General features: G+C 47.0%; 1 protein-coding gene across 3 annotated transcripts in view; it reads left to right on the top strand.

Moving 5' to 3' along the window:
* The first annotated feature begins 225 nt into the window (after positions 1-225).
* ADAMTS9 (ADAM metallopeptidase with thrombospondin type 1 motif 9) overlaps positions 226-15,414 on the top strand; it is a 167,099-nt gene continuing 151,910 nt past the window's right edge. For all 3 annotated transcript variants that reach the window (XM_060022844.1, XM_060022845.1, XM_060022843.1), the window contains exons 1-3: positions 226-340; positions 923-1,323; positions 6,407-6,569. In XM_060022844.1, the coding sequence (XP_059878827.1) occupies positions 226-340; positions 923-1,323; positions 6,407-6,569 (679 nt within the window). The remainder of the gene's footprint in view (positions 341-922; positions 1,324-6,406; positions 6,570-15,414) is intronic.

Here is a 15,414-nt window from a genome sequence, read left to right as displayed (position 1 = left end):
CTGCGGCCCGAGCGGCTCAGCTCTCGGCAGGCGGCGGCGTTGCTCAGCCGAGCGCAGACGGGACCCTCGCCGCGAGACCTCAGCGACTCCTAAAGTCAAAAGTTGGCGGCGGGCGCCGGGCTCCGAGCGCTCTCCGCGGCCGCTGCGTAGCGTCGCCGCCGCAGCCGCCAAGGAGGACAGGAGGGAGGGGGGAGTGGGGGCGGCGGGGGAGGGGTGGGGAGCACCATGCAGTTTGTATCCTGGGCCACACTGCTAACGCTCCTAGTGCGGGACCTGGCCGAGACGGGGAGCCCAGACGCCGCGGCGGCCGTGCGCAGGGACAGGCTGCACCCGAGGCAAGGTAACGAGGCTCGGCCACCGGGACCCCTCCGCCCCTGTCGCCAGCTCCCCAGCCTCCGTGTCCGACAGCGGGCACCCCGCAGCGGAGGCCTCTCTCTCTCTCTCTCTTATCCTTTTCCTAGAAAGAATGGTTTCCCGCTTTGCAGCCTCTCCCTTCTTTAGGTCATTCCCAGCCTATTTCTAGAGAGATACTGTGGAACGAACTTTGTCGTCTCCCCCTTCTTTTAGCCGGATCTTTTTCCTTCCCCACCCCAGGCCCCAAACTACAGTTACTTAGTAACTGGGGGCACCCCATCGTGGCGTGTTTTATTTTATTCAGGGTATTTGTCAGGATCTGTAATCATGTTATGTGTTTTGACTTATTCATTGTCTGGCTCCGACAGCGCCTAACACTGTTCCTGGCACGTAGTAGGTGTTCAGCAAATATTTGTCCAGTGACTGAAGATGAAGGGATTGACTCAAATGGGGGCGGAGGAGGGGGAAGCTGGAAAATAACTCAGGACGAAACCGCCCACTTCATTTTTAAATTAAAACTTGCGGAAAATTGAATTATTGGTTCATGTGCCTCTGCTTCTCTCTGCAGTGAAACTATTAGAGACTCTGAGCGAATACGAAATCGCGTCTCCCATCCGAGTGAACGCTCTCGGAGAACCCTTTCCCACGAACGTACACTTCAAAAGAAGGCGACGGAGCCTTAACTCTGCTTCTGACCCCTGGCCTGCCTTCGCCTCCTCCTCTTCCTCCGCTACCTACACCCAAGCCCATTACCGCCTCTCCGCCTTCGGCCAGCAATTTCTATTTAATCTCACCGCCCATGCCGGATTTATCGCTCCAATGTTCACTGTCACCCTCCTCGGGGCACCCGGGGTGAACCAGACAAAGTTTTATTCTGAGGAGGAAGCGGAACTCAAGCACTGTTTCTACAAAGGCCATGTCAATACCAAGTCCGAGCACACGGCCGTCATCAGCCTCTGCTCAGGAATGGTAAGTGGACGCGCACCCCTCCCCTGCCCTCTCGCCTCCTCACCCGCTTCTAGGAGACTTAATTGCTCTCTCGCCTAAGACCCTCACTGCGCCGTCTCTGCTCTGGCGTTAAGTATCAGCTACAAACTTGTTTGCGTCCTACGCTTTGGGTGGCTACACCGGTGAGTGCGCGAGAGGAGCGCACGCATCCGCCCCCGGGGAGTTCTGGATGTTTCGGAGCTTTCTAGGGTCCGAATTCGACTCAGCTGAGTGTTGCCCCACACCGGTAGGTGGCTGGGAAGTCGGTTTCCAAACTCGGAGAGAGTTGTCCTTCCTTGCTGCAAACTCGGCCGCCCAGGAGCCGAGCAGCTGAGCGCAGTGAGAACCCGACTCCTTATTGGCGCGTCTTGAGTCGGGGGTGTGGGCTGAGAATCCCCAGCCACGGGTATGGGGAAGTTCCTTCCGTGTGTCTTGGAGTGCACTGCGTAATCTAGAGTCCCCACGTTCTCTCAGGCCCTTTTTTCACGCGCCAGGAACCCTGAGGCTGAGCTGGATTGACAGGGAACAGGTCCCATCCCAGGAACGGAAGGGTGGGCCGAGGGCTCAGGGGGCGGGGAATGGGGCGGAGCCTTCCCTGGACGCTTTGCATTAGGGAGGAAACTGGGAATGGGGGTGCGGCGCAGTGCGACTCTGCACCCTGCTGGTGGGGTGGCCCCGAGAAGCAGAAATACTGGGAGAGAGCTTGGAGAGGCTGCCCGGAGGAGGTTTCAGTTCTTCTGGGATTTCCACCACCCATGGGGTGCCAGAGAATCGGAAAAGAGAGCCTGCGGCGCGCGTTTCCCTAGAGAGGGAAGGCGAGAGGGCGGGGCGGCCACCTCTCTGCGCTGCAAAATACGCAGTTAGCAGGGGATCCAAGTTGATACCCCTACCCCCTGCCTAGTTACGCCCCCCCCGCCCCACTTGCCCTCCAGTGGGCCCCACGCGGTGTCCGCCCTCTCCACTCCTGATATTTGAGGACCCGTTGTAAGGTTCTGACCCGAGCAAGAGCTGTTCTAGGACTTTCCCAAGCAACGTGCGTTTCTCCCTCGCGCTGTGACGCAGAAACTATCGCGGGTCAGACTCCCCCAGCGCACGGGCGCTCTCCGCCGTGCGCCCCCGTGATACGATTATTTTTCCCCAGAGCACCCATTAACTCCCCGTCGTTACCTTTTCCAAGTGGGAGCTTGGATACTTACCCAGGGCTCTTGGCTGCCCCCTCCACGGGCTGCTGTGAGTGGCTCCAGAGTCCCGCATCTGGATGTCTCATCTATCTCCGCTGCTCAACCGAAGGGTCGGGTGGGGAGCGAGGCAAGCTTGAAGACTCGGACGGGGGAGGGTTAGCCTGCTGGGATGCGAGGACGAAGATGAACGCCTTTAGCCCCCAGCAAAGCTCCCAGAGCCGCCGTGCTTTGTTGACATGGTTTGGGGGTGGGCGGAGACGGCAGTTAGGCGAAGGGGAGGGGGTGCTGCAGTGAGTCACCACTGCCCCAAGACGCCTGGAATCTTTCTGCTCTTAGCAAGGTTGGGGTCTGGGTGGGCACAAGTCAGGTGCCGGAACCCAGGGCATCAGAGTGTACCCAAATCCCAAGGTTGTAACCCACAATTCCAGAACCTTACTGATAGGGCTACGTGTGTACGTCAAGTTTGTAAACAGCCTTTACTCCTCCTCCCTCCCCGCCTCCACACCCCGCTGAGTGGCCCCAGCAGTGGTATGTTTTACTGCGCAGGACCTTAGTTTCTATTGGCAATTTTAGGTGGTAATTCGCACGTGTTAACTGCGGAGTCGTAACTCTCTCAGGGAACTGAGGGCCGGGACTTCAGAAGGACTGTCTAGACCTTGAGGAGTCCATTTATATTGCGTTTAATTTGCAATCTGGCCCTTTTTTGGGGAGGTGAGGGGCAAGGTCTGGCATACATACGAAAAATATGTGAGCTGGCTGTTTCTATCTTCAGGGACGAATCTAGCTCCAAAACCCTTGCCCCTTTGTCTTCCTCCTGGAATTTATCTTTCTTCCCAAGATGCCCCCTTACCGTTTCAGTACTAATAGTATCCTGACGTTCCTCGTGGCCCACACAGGAAACCTTCCTGGAAATGTTTCACTCTTCAGAGTGAGTCATGCCAACCTCCCCTACTCCCGTCACCCCTCTGGTCAGTTACTAGTTTCCCTGAATTCCCTCTCAGATGCGTTTCTCACCTGTTCTGAACATCCCTCCTATGACTCTGGACCTGTTTCCCTCTCTCTTCCTGTGTCGTTAGGACTGACGTCTAAGAAATATTTCCATCTGGCTTCTTCTCTGGTCTTTTTTCTTTAATCCCTGCCACACACTGCTAACAGATCACTGATGACAAGGCACCACAAGATCGCATGGCTACCCTGTTCATTTACTTCACAGACCACCCCACTGCCTAGTGAACGACTGTAAACTCCTCCATCTGGCACGTCAGACCATTGACAGTGGACCTCCTCACCCCTTTCACATCCACATGTCCAGTCTCATCTGTTAAGCTTTCCTTCACAAATCCTGCATTTCAGGCAACCTGCTCTCACGCATTTCTCTGCATTTCCCTCCCGTCCTAGTTCTACCTCATAGCCTTTGGGCCTTTGGATTTACTTGGTGATCTCACCCTGCTTCACATGCTCAAATCATACCCTTCTTTCAAAGTGTAACTAAGGTATCTTGTTCCTCGGGAAACCTCTTTGTCGTCCTTCAGACTGCTGTTGTCTCTCCATCTCCACTTTCATAGACTCTTACCTGCATTTCTCTTTGATGTTTAGTGTGCTGTCCCTTGTAGTATGGTTCTTGGAACACGTGTTCTATCCCCTTTTCCTTGGCAGTAGGGTCAGCATCAATTCATTCCTCTCCCGTATTGGAGCCTTGTATATTATAAGCACTTAGTACCTGTGTTTGAATAAATGGTCACCTTACCCAAGAAAGGATTACTCTTCAGTCAAGCAATTGTTTTGTGAATCAGCCACAAAATTAATCTGACTTCATATAGATACCATTTATTGAACTCTTACTGTGTGTCTTGTACTATGATAAGTATTTTATGTATGCATTATTTCATCTAACTCCTTACAACAAACAGCCCAATCCTTGAAACAACCCATTTTGCTGATGAGGACACTGAGGCTTTGAGAGTTGGGGCCTTGCTGGAGGTTTCACAGCTAGTAAGTGGCAGAGTTGGGGTTCCCACCCAATCCTCTGACCCGTACTCTTAACCATGGGCCAGAGAATGAATCTATGTTCTTAAAGAGAATTTCAAAGTTCTTGTTTTTGTTTGTTTTTAAAGGCACTGGACTAGAGTCAGGGTACCCGAGTTCTAGATTCACCATCAGTACTATTCAGCTGCTTCTGTATCACTGAAGGGGATAAGCCAGTTCCTCTCTCTGGGCCTCAGTTTCCCCTTTCAATAATCAAAGGTGCCAGATCTTCACCAGATGGGCTCCCAGATTCTTTCTCAATATTTATAGCCTGTCTCTAGTAGCTTTCCCATGTTGTAGCCAGCTTCCTGCTCTGTGCTCAGAGAACACCAGAGTTGTATGTTGAAAATGGAGAGAGGTGCCTGGGTGAAAATAAACTTGTTAAATCACTTCTTCTCTGGACACCAGTTACTCTGTCTCTTATTTTGACACCAGACGACACTAGAGTTGTCTTCTCTTTAAGTCAGTGGTTCATGAACCACACGGAGAGCTTTTTAAAAAATACAGATGTTAGTCGTCACCACTGGAAATTCCAAATCTGCAGATACAGGGTGGCACCCCAAATCTAAATTTTTTTTTCAACTTCCTAGGCAATTTTGACACTTAGCTGGGTTTGGGAACCCCAGTGTCTTAGCCAAGTGCTTGAAAACTTTATCATGCCTAAGAATTCTAAAATTTCAATTCCTGGGCCCTACCCCCAGATACTTTGATTCAGTAGATCACATTTGGGGTGGAGTGCGATTATTTGAGTATCTAACTAACTCCTGGATGGTGCCTATGCTGCTGCTGACGTTCAAGGACGCTCATTTCCCTACGTCCAGGGGAAAGTCAAAGGCCTCTGCCTTTTTCCCGCCACAGGGAAAAGGAACAATGGAGAAAGAAGAGCTTGATACTTCCCTTGAAACATTGCCCACCGGCATGGCATGGGGAACTTTTTAGTGTTCTTGTAATGTTTTGTTTGGGTGGTTCAACTTTGAATCACCATTAATCATTTGCAAAACTTGTTGGTACTTGGGAGGAGAAAGAGTTACCTCTTTCAAGGTGCTTAGAGTGATTGGCAAACGCAAATTGTGTCCTGGTGGTTAGAGGCTAACCCTGCAACACCAAAAGCCACTCATGTGTTCTAAGCCCTTACAAGGTATCACTTTGCTAAGCACTTCACGCGCATTATCTTATTAATCTGCACAAGTGACAGTAAGTATTTTTGTCCTTAATTGATAAACAAGGGAGCTGAAGCTCAGAGCAGTTAAGGAACTTGCCCAAGGCGGGTGGGTAAGTGGCAGTGCTGGGATTGGAACCTCTGGCAGCCTGACTGCAAAGTCTTATCCCATGTCACTCCCTATGGCCAAGGGAAGGGGTGGTAAGAGACTCATGTGCCAGTGTCACGGGTGGTGCCACCTTGAGTGCCTTGTAGTCAACATATGCTTTCTAGTTTGAAGTCATAATAAGGCTTCCTTGGGTAGGCTTTTGCTTTTGGAGCTGATACTTGTCCCTGAGTTTCCAGGCTGTCTTAATGCACAGAAACACTCTCTTTCAACAGTCTGTGGGAGTGTATATAATTAGAACTTGAGCACCAAGGAAGTATTTCTCACAGACAGGTTTGGATAGCAGGTGCAATAAAGTCGAGTCCAATCAAGGGTAAGGTACTGATATGGCAGAGAGTGGGGAAAAAACCCAAAACAAACAGACAAAAGAAACAACTGCTTTTCCAAATATGTCAGGAGGACTTTTCAGTTTAAGCAGCCCTCATGGGAAAGGGATTGGGTAATGGTGCCGTTCACTTGGCAACATTCCAGTGTCCTTTTCCTCCCAGTGGCTGAGTTATATTAAATCAACCTCTCATCTCTCTTTATTTGCAGCTGGGCACATTCCGGTCCCACGATGGGGATTATTTTATTGAACCACTGCTGCCCATTGATGAGCAAGAAGGTGAAGAGGAACAAAACAAACCCCACGTTATCTATAGGCGCAGCACCCCTCACAGAGAGCCCTCAACAGGAAGGCGTGCGTGTGACACCTCAGGTATTTGCTTCTTCCCTCAGCAGAGACCCCCCCGCTGTGTGAGCTGGGTTAGTTGCCAGGCTACAAAGATGTAGCCCTTTCACAGGCTACAGAGCCCTACCATTTACATTGTCTTTTATTCAGTCTTCAAGCCAGGTAGGTATATCCCCATTGTATCAGTACCAATGTGGAAACTATGAAGAGGTTTAGTAACGTGTCCAAGGTCACACAATGAATAAGTGACAAATCCAGGATTGGAACTCAAAGAGCAGGGGCTCCAAGCCCACTGTGGGCAGAGCTGCCTCTTTTGTTGAAGTTGCTCATGTTTAGGCTTATGCTTCAGTAATGTCTTGAGGCTATTGTCGCCGTATCCTCAATCAGCAATTGCTTGTGTTTTCTTGCTGGGTTGGTGTCTTCTATTCATTTGGACTTTTTTTTTTTTTTTTTTACAGTGTAGGGTTATGAAAAAGTCTTAACAAATGCAACGCACAAAAACTTCTATATGTTTATGGGAATTTTCCAGTCAACTTCAGTTTAGTTAATGTTCTGTGGCTTCAGGAAGTATAGGAATGGAGCTGTGGGTTGCACTGTCAGGTGTCAATCGAATGCATATATGCCCACCGTAGATCTTCTTCCATCCTGGTCAGATTCTTTGAGGCTCGGTGCTGACACACTTGGCCAGTGTCAGGGGCATGTCCTCTGGGCACACTGGAAAGCTTATGCTTCTGTGTGCTTCTCATTCTGCAGTCCTGAAGCACCCTTTCACTGTCTTTGAAGCCTTGTTACTTTCTCTCTGATGATAGTGTATCATTAGAAACCGTCCATGTATTTGGTCCTGTGTTTTAGGGTGTTTGTTAAAATACCATCTTGTTTATTCTTGGACTTCCTCTTTCTGAAAATTTATCCGTCTCCCTATTCTTTATTTTCAAAAGTTGCTTCCCCAAACTAAATAACTTCTCAGGGTCTTTCTGGCTTTTTCAAATAAAACCAAAATTCAAGACAAAGGGGGTTTTCCTAAAATGATCACTTGTTTCATCTTGTATCTGTATCAGGTTCTTCCACTGTGACAGAGTGTGATGTCCTGTTCTCCCCTGGAATTATTACTTCTAAAGTGAATCCTTTAACAAGGGATGACATTGGCTGCTTATAACCTGGTATAGCCAAGTTGTAGCATATGGCATCGTTAAGTCTTTCGGCTTTATCCCATCCAGTCCTGTGTTCTTAACCACCAGGGCTAGGTGGAACATAACTAAAATATTCTGTCAGTTAGACTCTCTACAGAGCCAAGGGGTGGAGGTGGGAGTCTGAGGGAGGGGTGTACTCAGAAACAATAGCCAGGGTGCCACGACTGCCAGCTGCTGGCAAGTTCAATGGCAAGACATTTATCACATCTTTTTGCCCATGCTAGTAAGAATGTTGACCTTTACTTCTTGAATTCCGAAATCTGAAATAGCCACTGCATATTTTATACATGTGTCTAAAACATACATATATCATGTAATAAAAAGGAAATAATGTGATTCAAGAGAGGAAGAGAAAAGTCTTTCTTAATACTATCATTCCAAAAATCCTCAGGGTTCACTTTTCAATTTAATTATCCAATTAAATAGACATTTGATTTTCTGGACTAGAGGACAAGTCATTGTCAAGTTCAGTTGAAAACACAAAAAGGAGGGAATCTGAAAAAGTAAAGATTGAGGACAACAAAAGATGGCTTAACTTTTCAAAACAGCTTTATTTGGGTTCTAATTATTGGTGGGGGCCTTTGAGTGCCACCTTTCAAATCACCAGTGCCAACTTTTAGTTTTCTTTCTGGTTTTTGCTTGCCAGTGACCGATATGACAGGCCCTTCCTTCACCCCGTGTGATGAATCAGAAGCCTGGCAGTTTTGATTGGCTCTTTCAAAGGTTGCTGCTGGACTATGCCACTCTGGTTTCTCTCTTCCAGCTGCTTCTGCACCCCTTCTTTGAATTCAGATGCAGGCGGCTCAGAACAGTTGGAGAGAACTTTGGAATGTGGCACAGTTCACCAGCAGCCATTAGAGGGATGGACCCGCAGGTCACGGAAACCTCCAAAACCAGGTAGCCTTGGCACAGGGAGTGAAAGCTGGTGGGGCGGGGAGAAGTCCCTCTGGCCAGAGGGGAAAATATCCTCTCTGCGAATGTCAATTCATTCAGCTTCAAGGATTTCCCCTACTAAGAGCAGCGGTTGGTAATCAGAGATAAACTTTAGAAGTACCCTGGGAGCCTCATGCAGAGTCTTTAAACAAACAAACAAACAAACAAACAAACGCCTCTTGCAGGGAAGTGAAATAGAGCAAGAATCAGTGGGTTTACTAAGTGCTCCAGGTGATTCAGAAGTTCAGCTAAATGTGAGAGTTCCCGCTAAAGTTGGATTTAGGGCAGTAACCACTGTCCATAGCCAGTGCTGCCTTTGCCCTGGACTTGGCTTTCTCCTTCACTGCTTTCCCTCTTCTCTTCTCATAGGGTGATGAAATATTCGAGCTAGAGGAAACTAGCTCTAGGTCAACATGCTAATTCTACCCAGATGAGCAAAAACTGTAGGCCTGGGATGGTAAGTTACTTATTTCCAGGAGTGATACCCTATATATTCAACAAGAAACCATCAGAATTTGAGGTCACCCAAGCCTGGGAGCAGGCCCCTGGAAGCCCCCTGCCGAGCTAGGTGTAACCCTTTAGTTGCTGGATTATGACGGTCTTCCGGGGACAGGGCACTGTGGCAGTGACACCTGTTTCCTATAGATGGAATAGAAGTCTTGCTCGTTTCTGATTGTTGATGTATGTCTAATTTTCAAAAAAGATTCTGAGATAACTTTATCAAAAAGACACGTGTAGAAGGAGTCTTATATAGTGAAAACTTCATGGGTTTAGAAAGGAGTCTACAACATAATTTATTCATTTATGTGTGCATTTATTCATTCAGCCATGAGCTATTTATTGAGTAACTCCTCTGTACCATGAGGATAAAACCAGGAACCATCTTTATTCCAGTTAGATGTGTGACCTCAAGCACGTTTAGAGCATAAAGTAAGAATAACATATACCTTCCAAGGGGGTAGTCAGGACTAAATGAGTATGAAACAATGGAAGCTCCCGGGACAGACGGTAGACAATCACTGAAAGGGAGATTTTTTTTAAAAAAAAGATTGTAAAAATAGAAATTAAAACACCATAGCCAGGGAAAGAAAACTCAAAATACCAAAACCCAAAGTTAATCAGATCTCTGTGGTTAAGCTTAGAGCTTCTTGGTTACCTGGTCATAGAGGCCCCATGAGGGACTTGCCCAGGGTCCCCCTGCCAGCGAGCAGCACGACTGAGAGCCCTTTCTGTCCGCATGTTTATCTGTACCTAATGCAGCATTTTGAAATTTTATTTCTTGCAACTTCCTCTTAGCCCAGTGACTCTGTTTCTCTTACGCCCTCATTGGTTGTGTCTGTGTGTATGCATGCGGGCCACTTGAGTACATCTGCATCGACTTGTGGTTTTCATCCTGCTGGTGGGTCCCTCAGAATTCAGGATGGAGTGTGGCATGGCTTCTCTTCCTTACAGTGTGCCCTTGAGACTCGTCCCCTCCTACCCACTGGGTCCTCAGCTGAGGTCACTGAGGCGACTGCCTGCCCACCCTGCACATCAGGGGGGCCCAGTGGGAGGCTCGTGGGAGCCGTTCGGGAGCGTTTGTCGCCTTCATAAGCCACTTCCTGCTGATCCTTCGCATTGCATTTCCAGATGACACCCCAAGTTTTGTCTCACAGACACTCGCTCTTGGACCCTGGATTTTGCACAGGAGGATTTAGTTGTTTTCATTAGTGACAGAGACGTGTTTCCCAGTAGGTGAATGATGGGAAGGCAGGGGAGAAGGCCAACAGAAGGCTGTTTTGTTTACCTGGGCCTAAAAGACAGTGTCTCGCTGTTACTCAAATGCCTCTCTCACCCTCCCATCTCAGCAAGGCTAGCTGTTTTGTTTTGTTTTTTTCATAAGGCATTTAAAAACGGTACACTTGTTGACCCATCAGTGCCACTTCTAAGGAAGGAATTGGACAATTGTGTATAGAGGTTTATGTGAGAATACTCAGTCTGATGTTGTTTAGTATAGCAGAAGGCTGAAAACCACCTAAGTGCCTTCGGTTGGAGGATAGATCAATGATTTATGAAGTCTGCATTTGATGGATTCCTGTGCAGCCATTAAAAATGATGGCAGACAAACACAGAAATAGATATATTAAGTGAACACACGAGTGATGAAGTTGTATGTAGGGTATGAGCTCATTTTTTTTTAAATGATGGCGAAGCGTGTGGAGGAGCATGTATGTATAAAGAAAAAATCTGAAGCAACGTGCACAAAAATGTAAAAGGGACTGTTTCTTATTGGTAGGAACATAGGCAGTCCTTCCCTTTTTATTTTATATTTTTATATAGTTTTTGCTATGATTCTATAATAGTTTCATAAGCAAAAAATGCCGTCAAAAAATGCAGTTAAAAAGAAATGGGGGTGGTGGCATGTAGTTATTCGGTAGCCCCGTGGCACTTGTCACCGGGGAGCTACCAAGACAAGCCAAGACACCATGTTTTTGCCTTTGGAATGAGATAATCTCAATAACCAGGAAGATAAAATTCCTGCATCGTGGCTACTTCTTTGGGACACCAGGGTTGGTCAAAGCTGAGGCTCCATCCTCACCCAGCTAAATTGCCTTGTGGCTGTTAGACTAACCAACCGTAGGATTGCGATGGGATTACCATGGCTTAGTCTCTATTAGGCACTGGGGACTCTGCCCATCACCCCCATTAGAATGTACTGTCACTTCTTGGTTGGGCTCCCAAGGATGCGATCGCAAAGACTGGGAAATACAAGATGATGATTAAAGCCATCATTTTGGGGGCTCTTAGGATGCCCCTATGGAATCACTGTGCTACACACTTCCGTACATTGTCATATGTAATTCATTCATCATTACTACAGGGTAGGTATTATTATCCTTATTTTACAGCTGAGAAAATTATAGCTCGGTGATGTTGAGCCACTTGTCCAAAGTCATACAGCTGGTAGGAAGTGGGCCTGACACTTGAACCCAGATCTGATTCCAGGGTGCTATGCCGTGAGCCAGACTTCATTGAAAACACAAATGGAAGCTGCCATCTAGAAAATCCTTTTTCACTTAAACTTTCAGAGCATTTTTTTTTTGCGGTACGTGGGCCTCTCACTGCTGTGGCCTCTCCCGTTGTGGAGCACAGGCTCCAGACGTGCAGGCTCAGCGGCCATGGCTCACGGGCCCAGCCGCTCCGTGGCATGTGGGATCTTCCCGGACCGGGGCACGAACCCACGTCCCCTGCATCGGCAGGCGGATTCTCAACCACTGTGCCACCAGGGAAGCCCCCAGAGTATCCCTTTTGACTTCTATGTAATCTCATCGTTAACCAATACTAACAGTGGCTAATGTTCGTTGAGTGCCTGTTGCATGGCAGGCACTGTTGCAAGTGCTTTACATGGATTATACTTAATCCTTACCTCAACCTTCATTTTGGCAGATAAGAAAACAGAGGTATAGAAAGGTCCATAAGGGTTATAGAGCTCCTAAACATACCATTTTCCATAACCTTTTTGTCCTGGTCTAGTTAAAGGATTTTTTGGCCTGTCCCTTTGTTGATTCGATTGCATTATTAAAAGGTTTTTGTGTGTGTGTGTGTGGTACACGGGCCTCTCACTGTTGTGGCCTCTCCCGTTGCAGAGCACAGGCTCCGGACGCGCAGGCTCAGTGGCCATGGCTCACCGGCGCAGCCGCTCCGCGGCATGTGGGAGCTTCCCGGACCAGGGCACGAACCCGTGTCCCCTGCATCGGCAGGCGGACTCTCAACCACTGCGCCACCAGGGAAGCCCAATTGCATTTTTATACCAATTATTTTTTTAATAATTTTTAAAATGCCTTCGTAGAATTTGATTTGAAATGCGGAGGGTTGCCTGCTGCCCTGAGTTCCCACCAAGGCTCTGATGACTCACGGAGGCCTGTGTCTCCAGCTTGCCTCCATTGGAGTGTGTACTCGTTACACATTAACCTCTTGGATCCCATTAATAATTTAGCATAGATTAGCTGATTAGATTAGCTGCCCTGAAAGTTGGGCCCAAATGGAGTGAGAGACGGAGGTAAGGAGCAGACCTCTGAGGGGGGGCTTCAAGTAAACAATTCTGGGACAGCTTGAAGGTTCCAGGCAGTGACAGAAGCTTTGGCTGCCCTCGTAGTCCTGCCTGGACGTAAGCAGGTCTGGTAGTTGTGGGTTAATTAGTGATTTGTGTGAGAGACCAGCGTGCTGCCATTTTCCCACAGCCATTTTCTCTCCTCAGATCCTTCCCCTCAACTTTGTAGCCTAAGAACAGGCCACACTGAAGGAACCATGTGCTGGTCAGTGTGAAAGCACACTGTGAGTTTTTCCATTTACTCCTGGAGCATATTCCGGGGAGGAAGACGTGCCAGTTATTCCCACCTTCCAGATGAGCAAACTAAACTCAGCGATGTGAATGAACTTGCCCACAGTGTGTAAGGGAAACAGCTGGCCCTCAAACCCAGGACCGAGTGGACTCTTTAAAGATAGATTCTGCCATTTGGGGGTTATTGTTTTGGCTTAATTTCTTTTCATTTACCTCTTTCTGTTCCTCATCCATCTTTATACGTTTTTTCCCTTTTTTATATTTTTCAATGGACTTTATGTCTAATAGTCAATAAAAACAGTGACCTCTAAAATCTTCTGTAAATTTCTAGAAAAGCACTGTTTTAAATAACTGAATTTTTGAGCTTATTTCTTCACCTTTATCTTTCTTGTGGCATTTATATTAAAATAATTGCTTTTCTTTTGTTTTAACATTCGTATTAATAGTGCAACACTCCAAACAAATTGGCAAAGGAGAGTAAAAAAGAAACTTCTAATACAGGAACTGTGCTCATCTAATTTTTTTTTTTCTTTTCTTTTCTCTCTTTTTTTTTTTTTGCGGTACGCGGGCCTCTCACTGTTGTGGCCTCTCCTGTTGCGGAGCACAGGCTCCGGACGCACAGGCTCAGCAGCCATGGCTCACGGGCCCAGCCGCTCCGCGGCATGTGGGATCTTCCCGGACCGGGGCATGAACCCGTGTCCCCTGCATCGGCAGGCGGACTCTCAACCACTGCGCCACCAGGGAAGCCCCTCATCTAATTTTTTAAAATTTTTCATCACTTTTTTTAAGAAGCATTTTATTACAAACATCTTCAAACACACAAAAGTAGAGGCAGCAGTAAAATGAACCACCAGCATGCACCATCTACATTTAATGATGACCAAGATTTTTTTTCCACATTTGCGTCTTATTTTTCCTTTTTGTTGGAGTATTTTAAAGTAAACACAGGTATCATGACATTTTCTAAATACTCCAATATGCACCTCTGGAAAATGAGGATGTTTTCTCACATAACTGTAATAGTATTTGGCAGGGTGAGCAGAATCAACAGTGATTTACTCCATATCACCTAAACAGTATCTATGTTAAAATTTTCCTGATTGCCCCCAAATGCCTTTTTACAGTCCATTTGTTTAGATGATGATCTAAACAAGGTCCACACCAGTTGCAATTGATTGTTAGGTCTCTTAAGGAACTTGTCACTCTGTTGTCATTGCTGTTGTTGTGAAAATCACTATTTTCGGTCTACTTCTACTTATGCTCCCTATGGCTCTTTTTATCCTTCCCATTTCTTTTACTCCTTGATTCATCTTTATCATAAGGTCAGGGTGCATTTGCACGAGTTTGGAAGAGCAGGGTCAGCCCCCAAACCCAGAGCACATAGCAAGAACAAAGCCACCAGGAATGAGCCACTTATCAGAGTAATTTCCTTGAGCACAAAAGGCGGTGTGTTAGGTTGGTTTTTGACTCTTTGTCTGGAGTACCTTGATAGCCTTCTTTTTTTTTTTTTTTCAAAGCTACCAGTAGAAAGATCCTCAGTTTTACAATATTCACTGAGCCTACCTTAGCTACCATTCAAGAATTTCACTCACCTGTGTTTTGAAGCCCAGAAGAGCCAGTTTGCAGTTGGGAACGTAAAACGTCAAGTTAGGTTTGGATGTGAAGTTAATCTGCATGATGTATGATGTGCTTTCCTGTCCCCTCCCACGAGCCTTTTGATAAGATTCTGGATCCAAAGATAGCCCGAGGGTGGCCTGCTTCACCTTGATCCCAAATCGGGCTTTCCCTGTCACCTGTCATCAAATCTGGGTGGTTTCTTTTCCTTGCTTCAAAAACCCATTCACTGCCCCAAGGAAAAGGGTCAGACAGATACTTGCTAGTTTGTTCATCTTCCCAGTAACCTCCTGAAACATATGCATGTCCTCTAAGGAAGGGATGTAAGAAATGGCAGAAGGCTAGCTAGGACAGAGGGCTACCATCAGACATACAGGCTGCCAGTGGCAGGAGGTTCTTGGAGTTAATCTGAGGGCTTTCAGACCTTCACCTGAGCAGGTTTTTGAAGTAAGACATTGGAGAATCTCTCAGTTCTCTTCATAGGAGCATTCTCTTCATCTAAACCCATTCATTTAATAAAGTGCTATTTACTCATATAATTGAGGTTTAAACTTTTTGTTTCTTTCAGCTTTATTGAGATGTAATTGGAGGTTTACATTTTTAAATTTGCATCTGCCAAAGTTAGGTTCTTTGTGATAATCAGATCATTATAGGATCATTATTGTAACTATTTACGGGTAACCAAAGTCTGCTCGTGTCTGGCCCAGACTTCTGCAGGAACATTCCGTACAACTGCAGCTCACTAATAAGTACGAAGTGTTCCGCATATCACAAAAAAGGAGCAGGAGGAAATGCAAGATATGGTGGTGTATTC

The sequence above is a fragment of the Delphinus delphis genome, chromosome 10, assembly GCF_949987515.2.
Source record: "Delphinus delphis chromosome 10, mDelDel1.2, whole genome shotgun sequence".
Classification (NCBI taxonomy): domain Eukaryota; kingdom Metazoa; phylum Chordata; class Mammalia; order Artiodactyla; family Delphinidae; genus Delphinus; species Delphinus delphis.
This window is presented reverse-complemented; position numbering and strand designations above follow the sequence as displayed.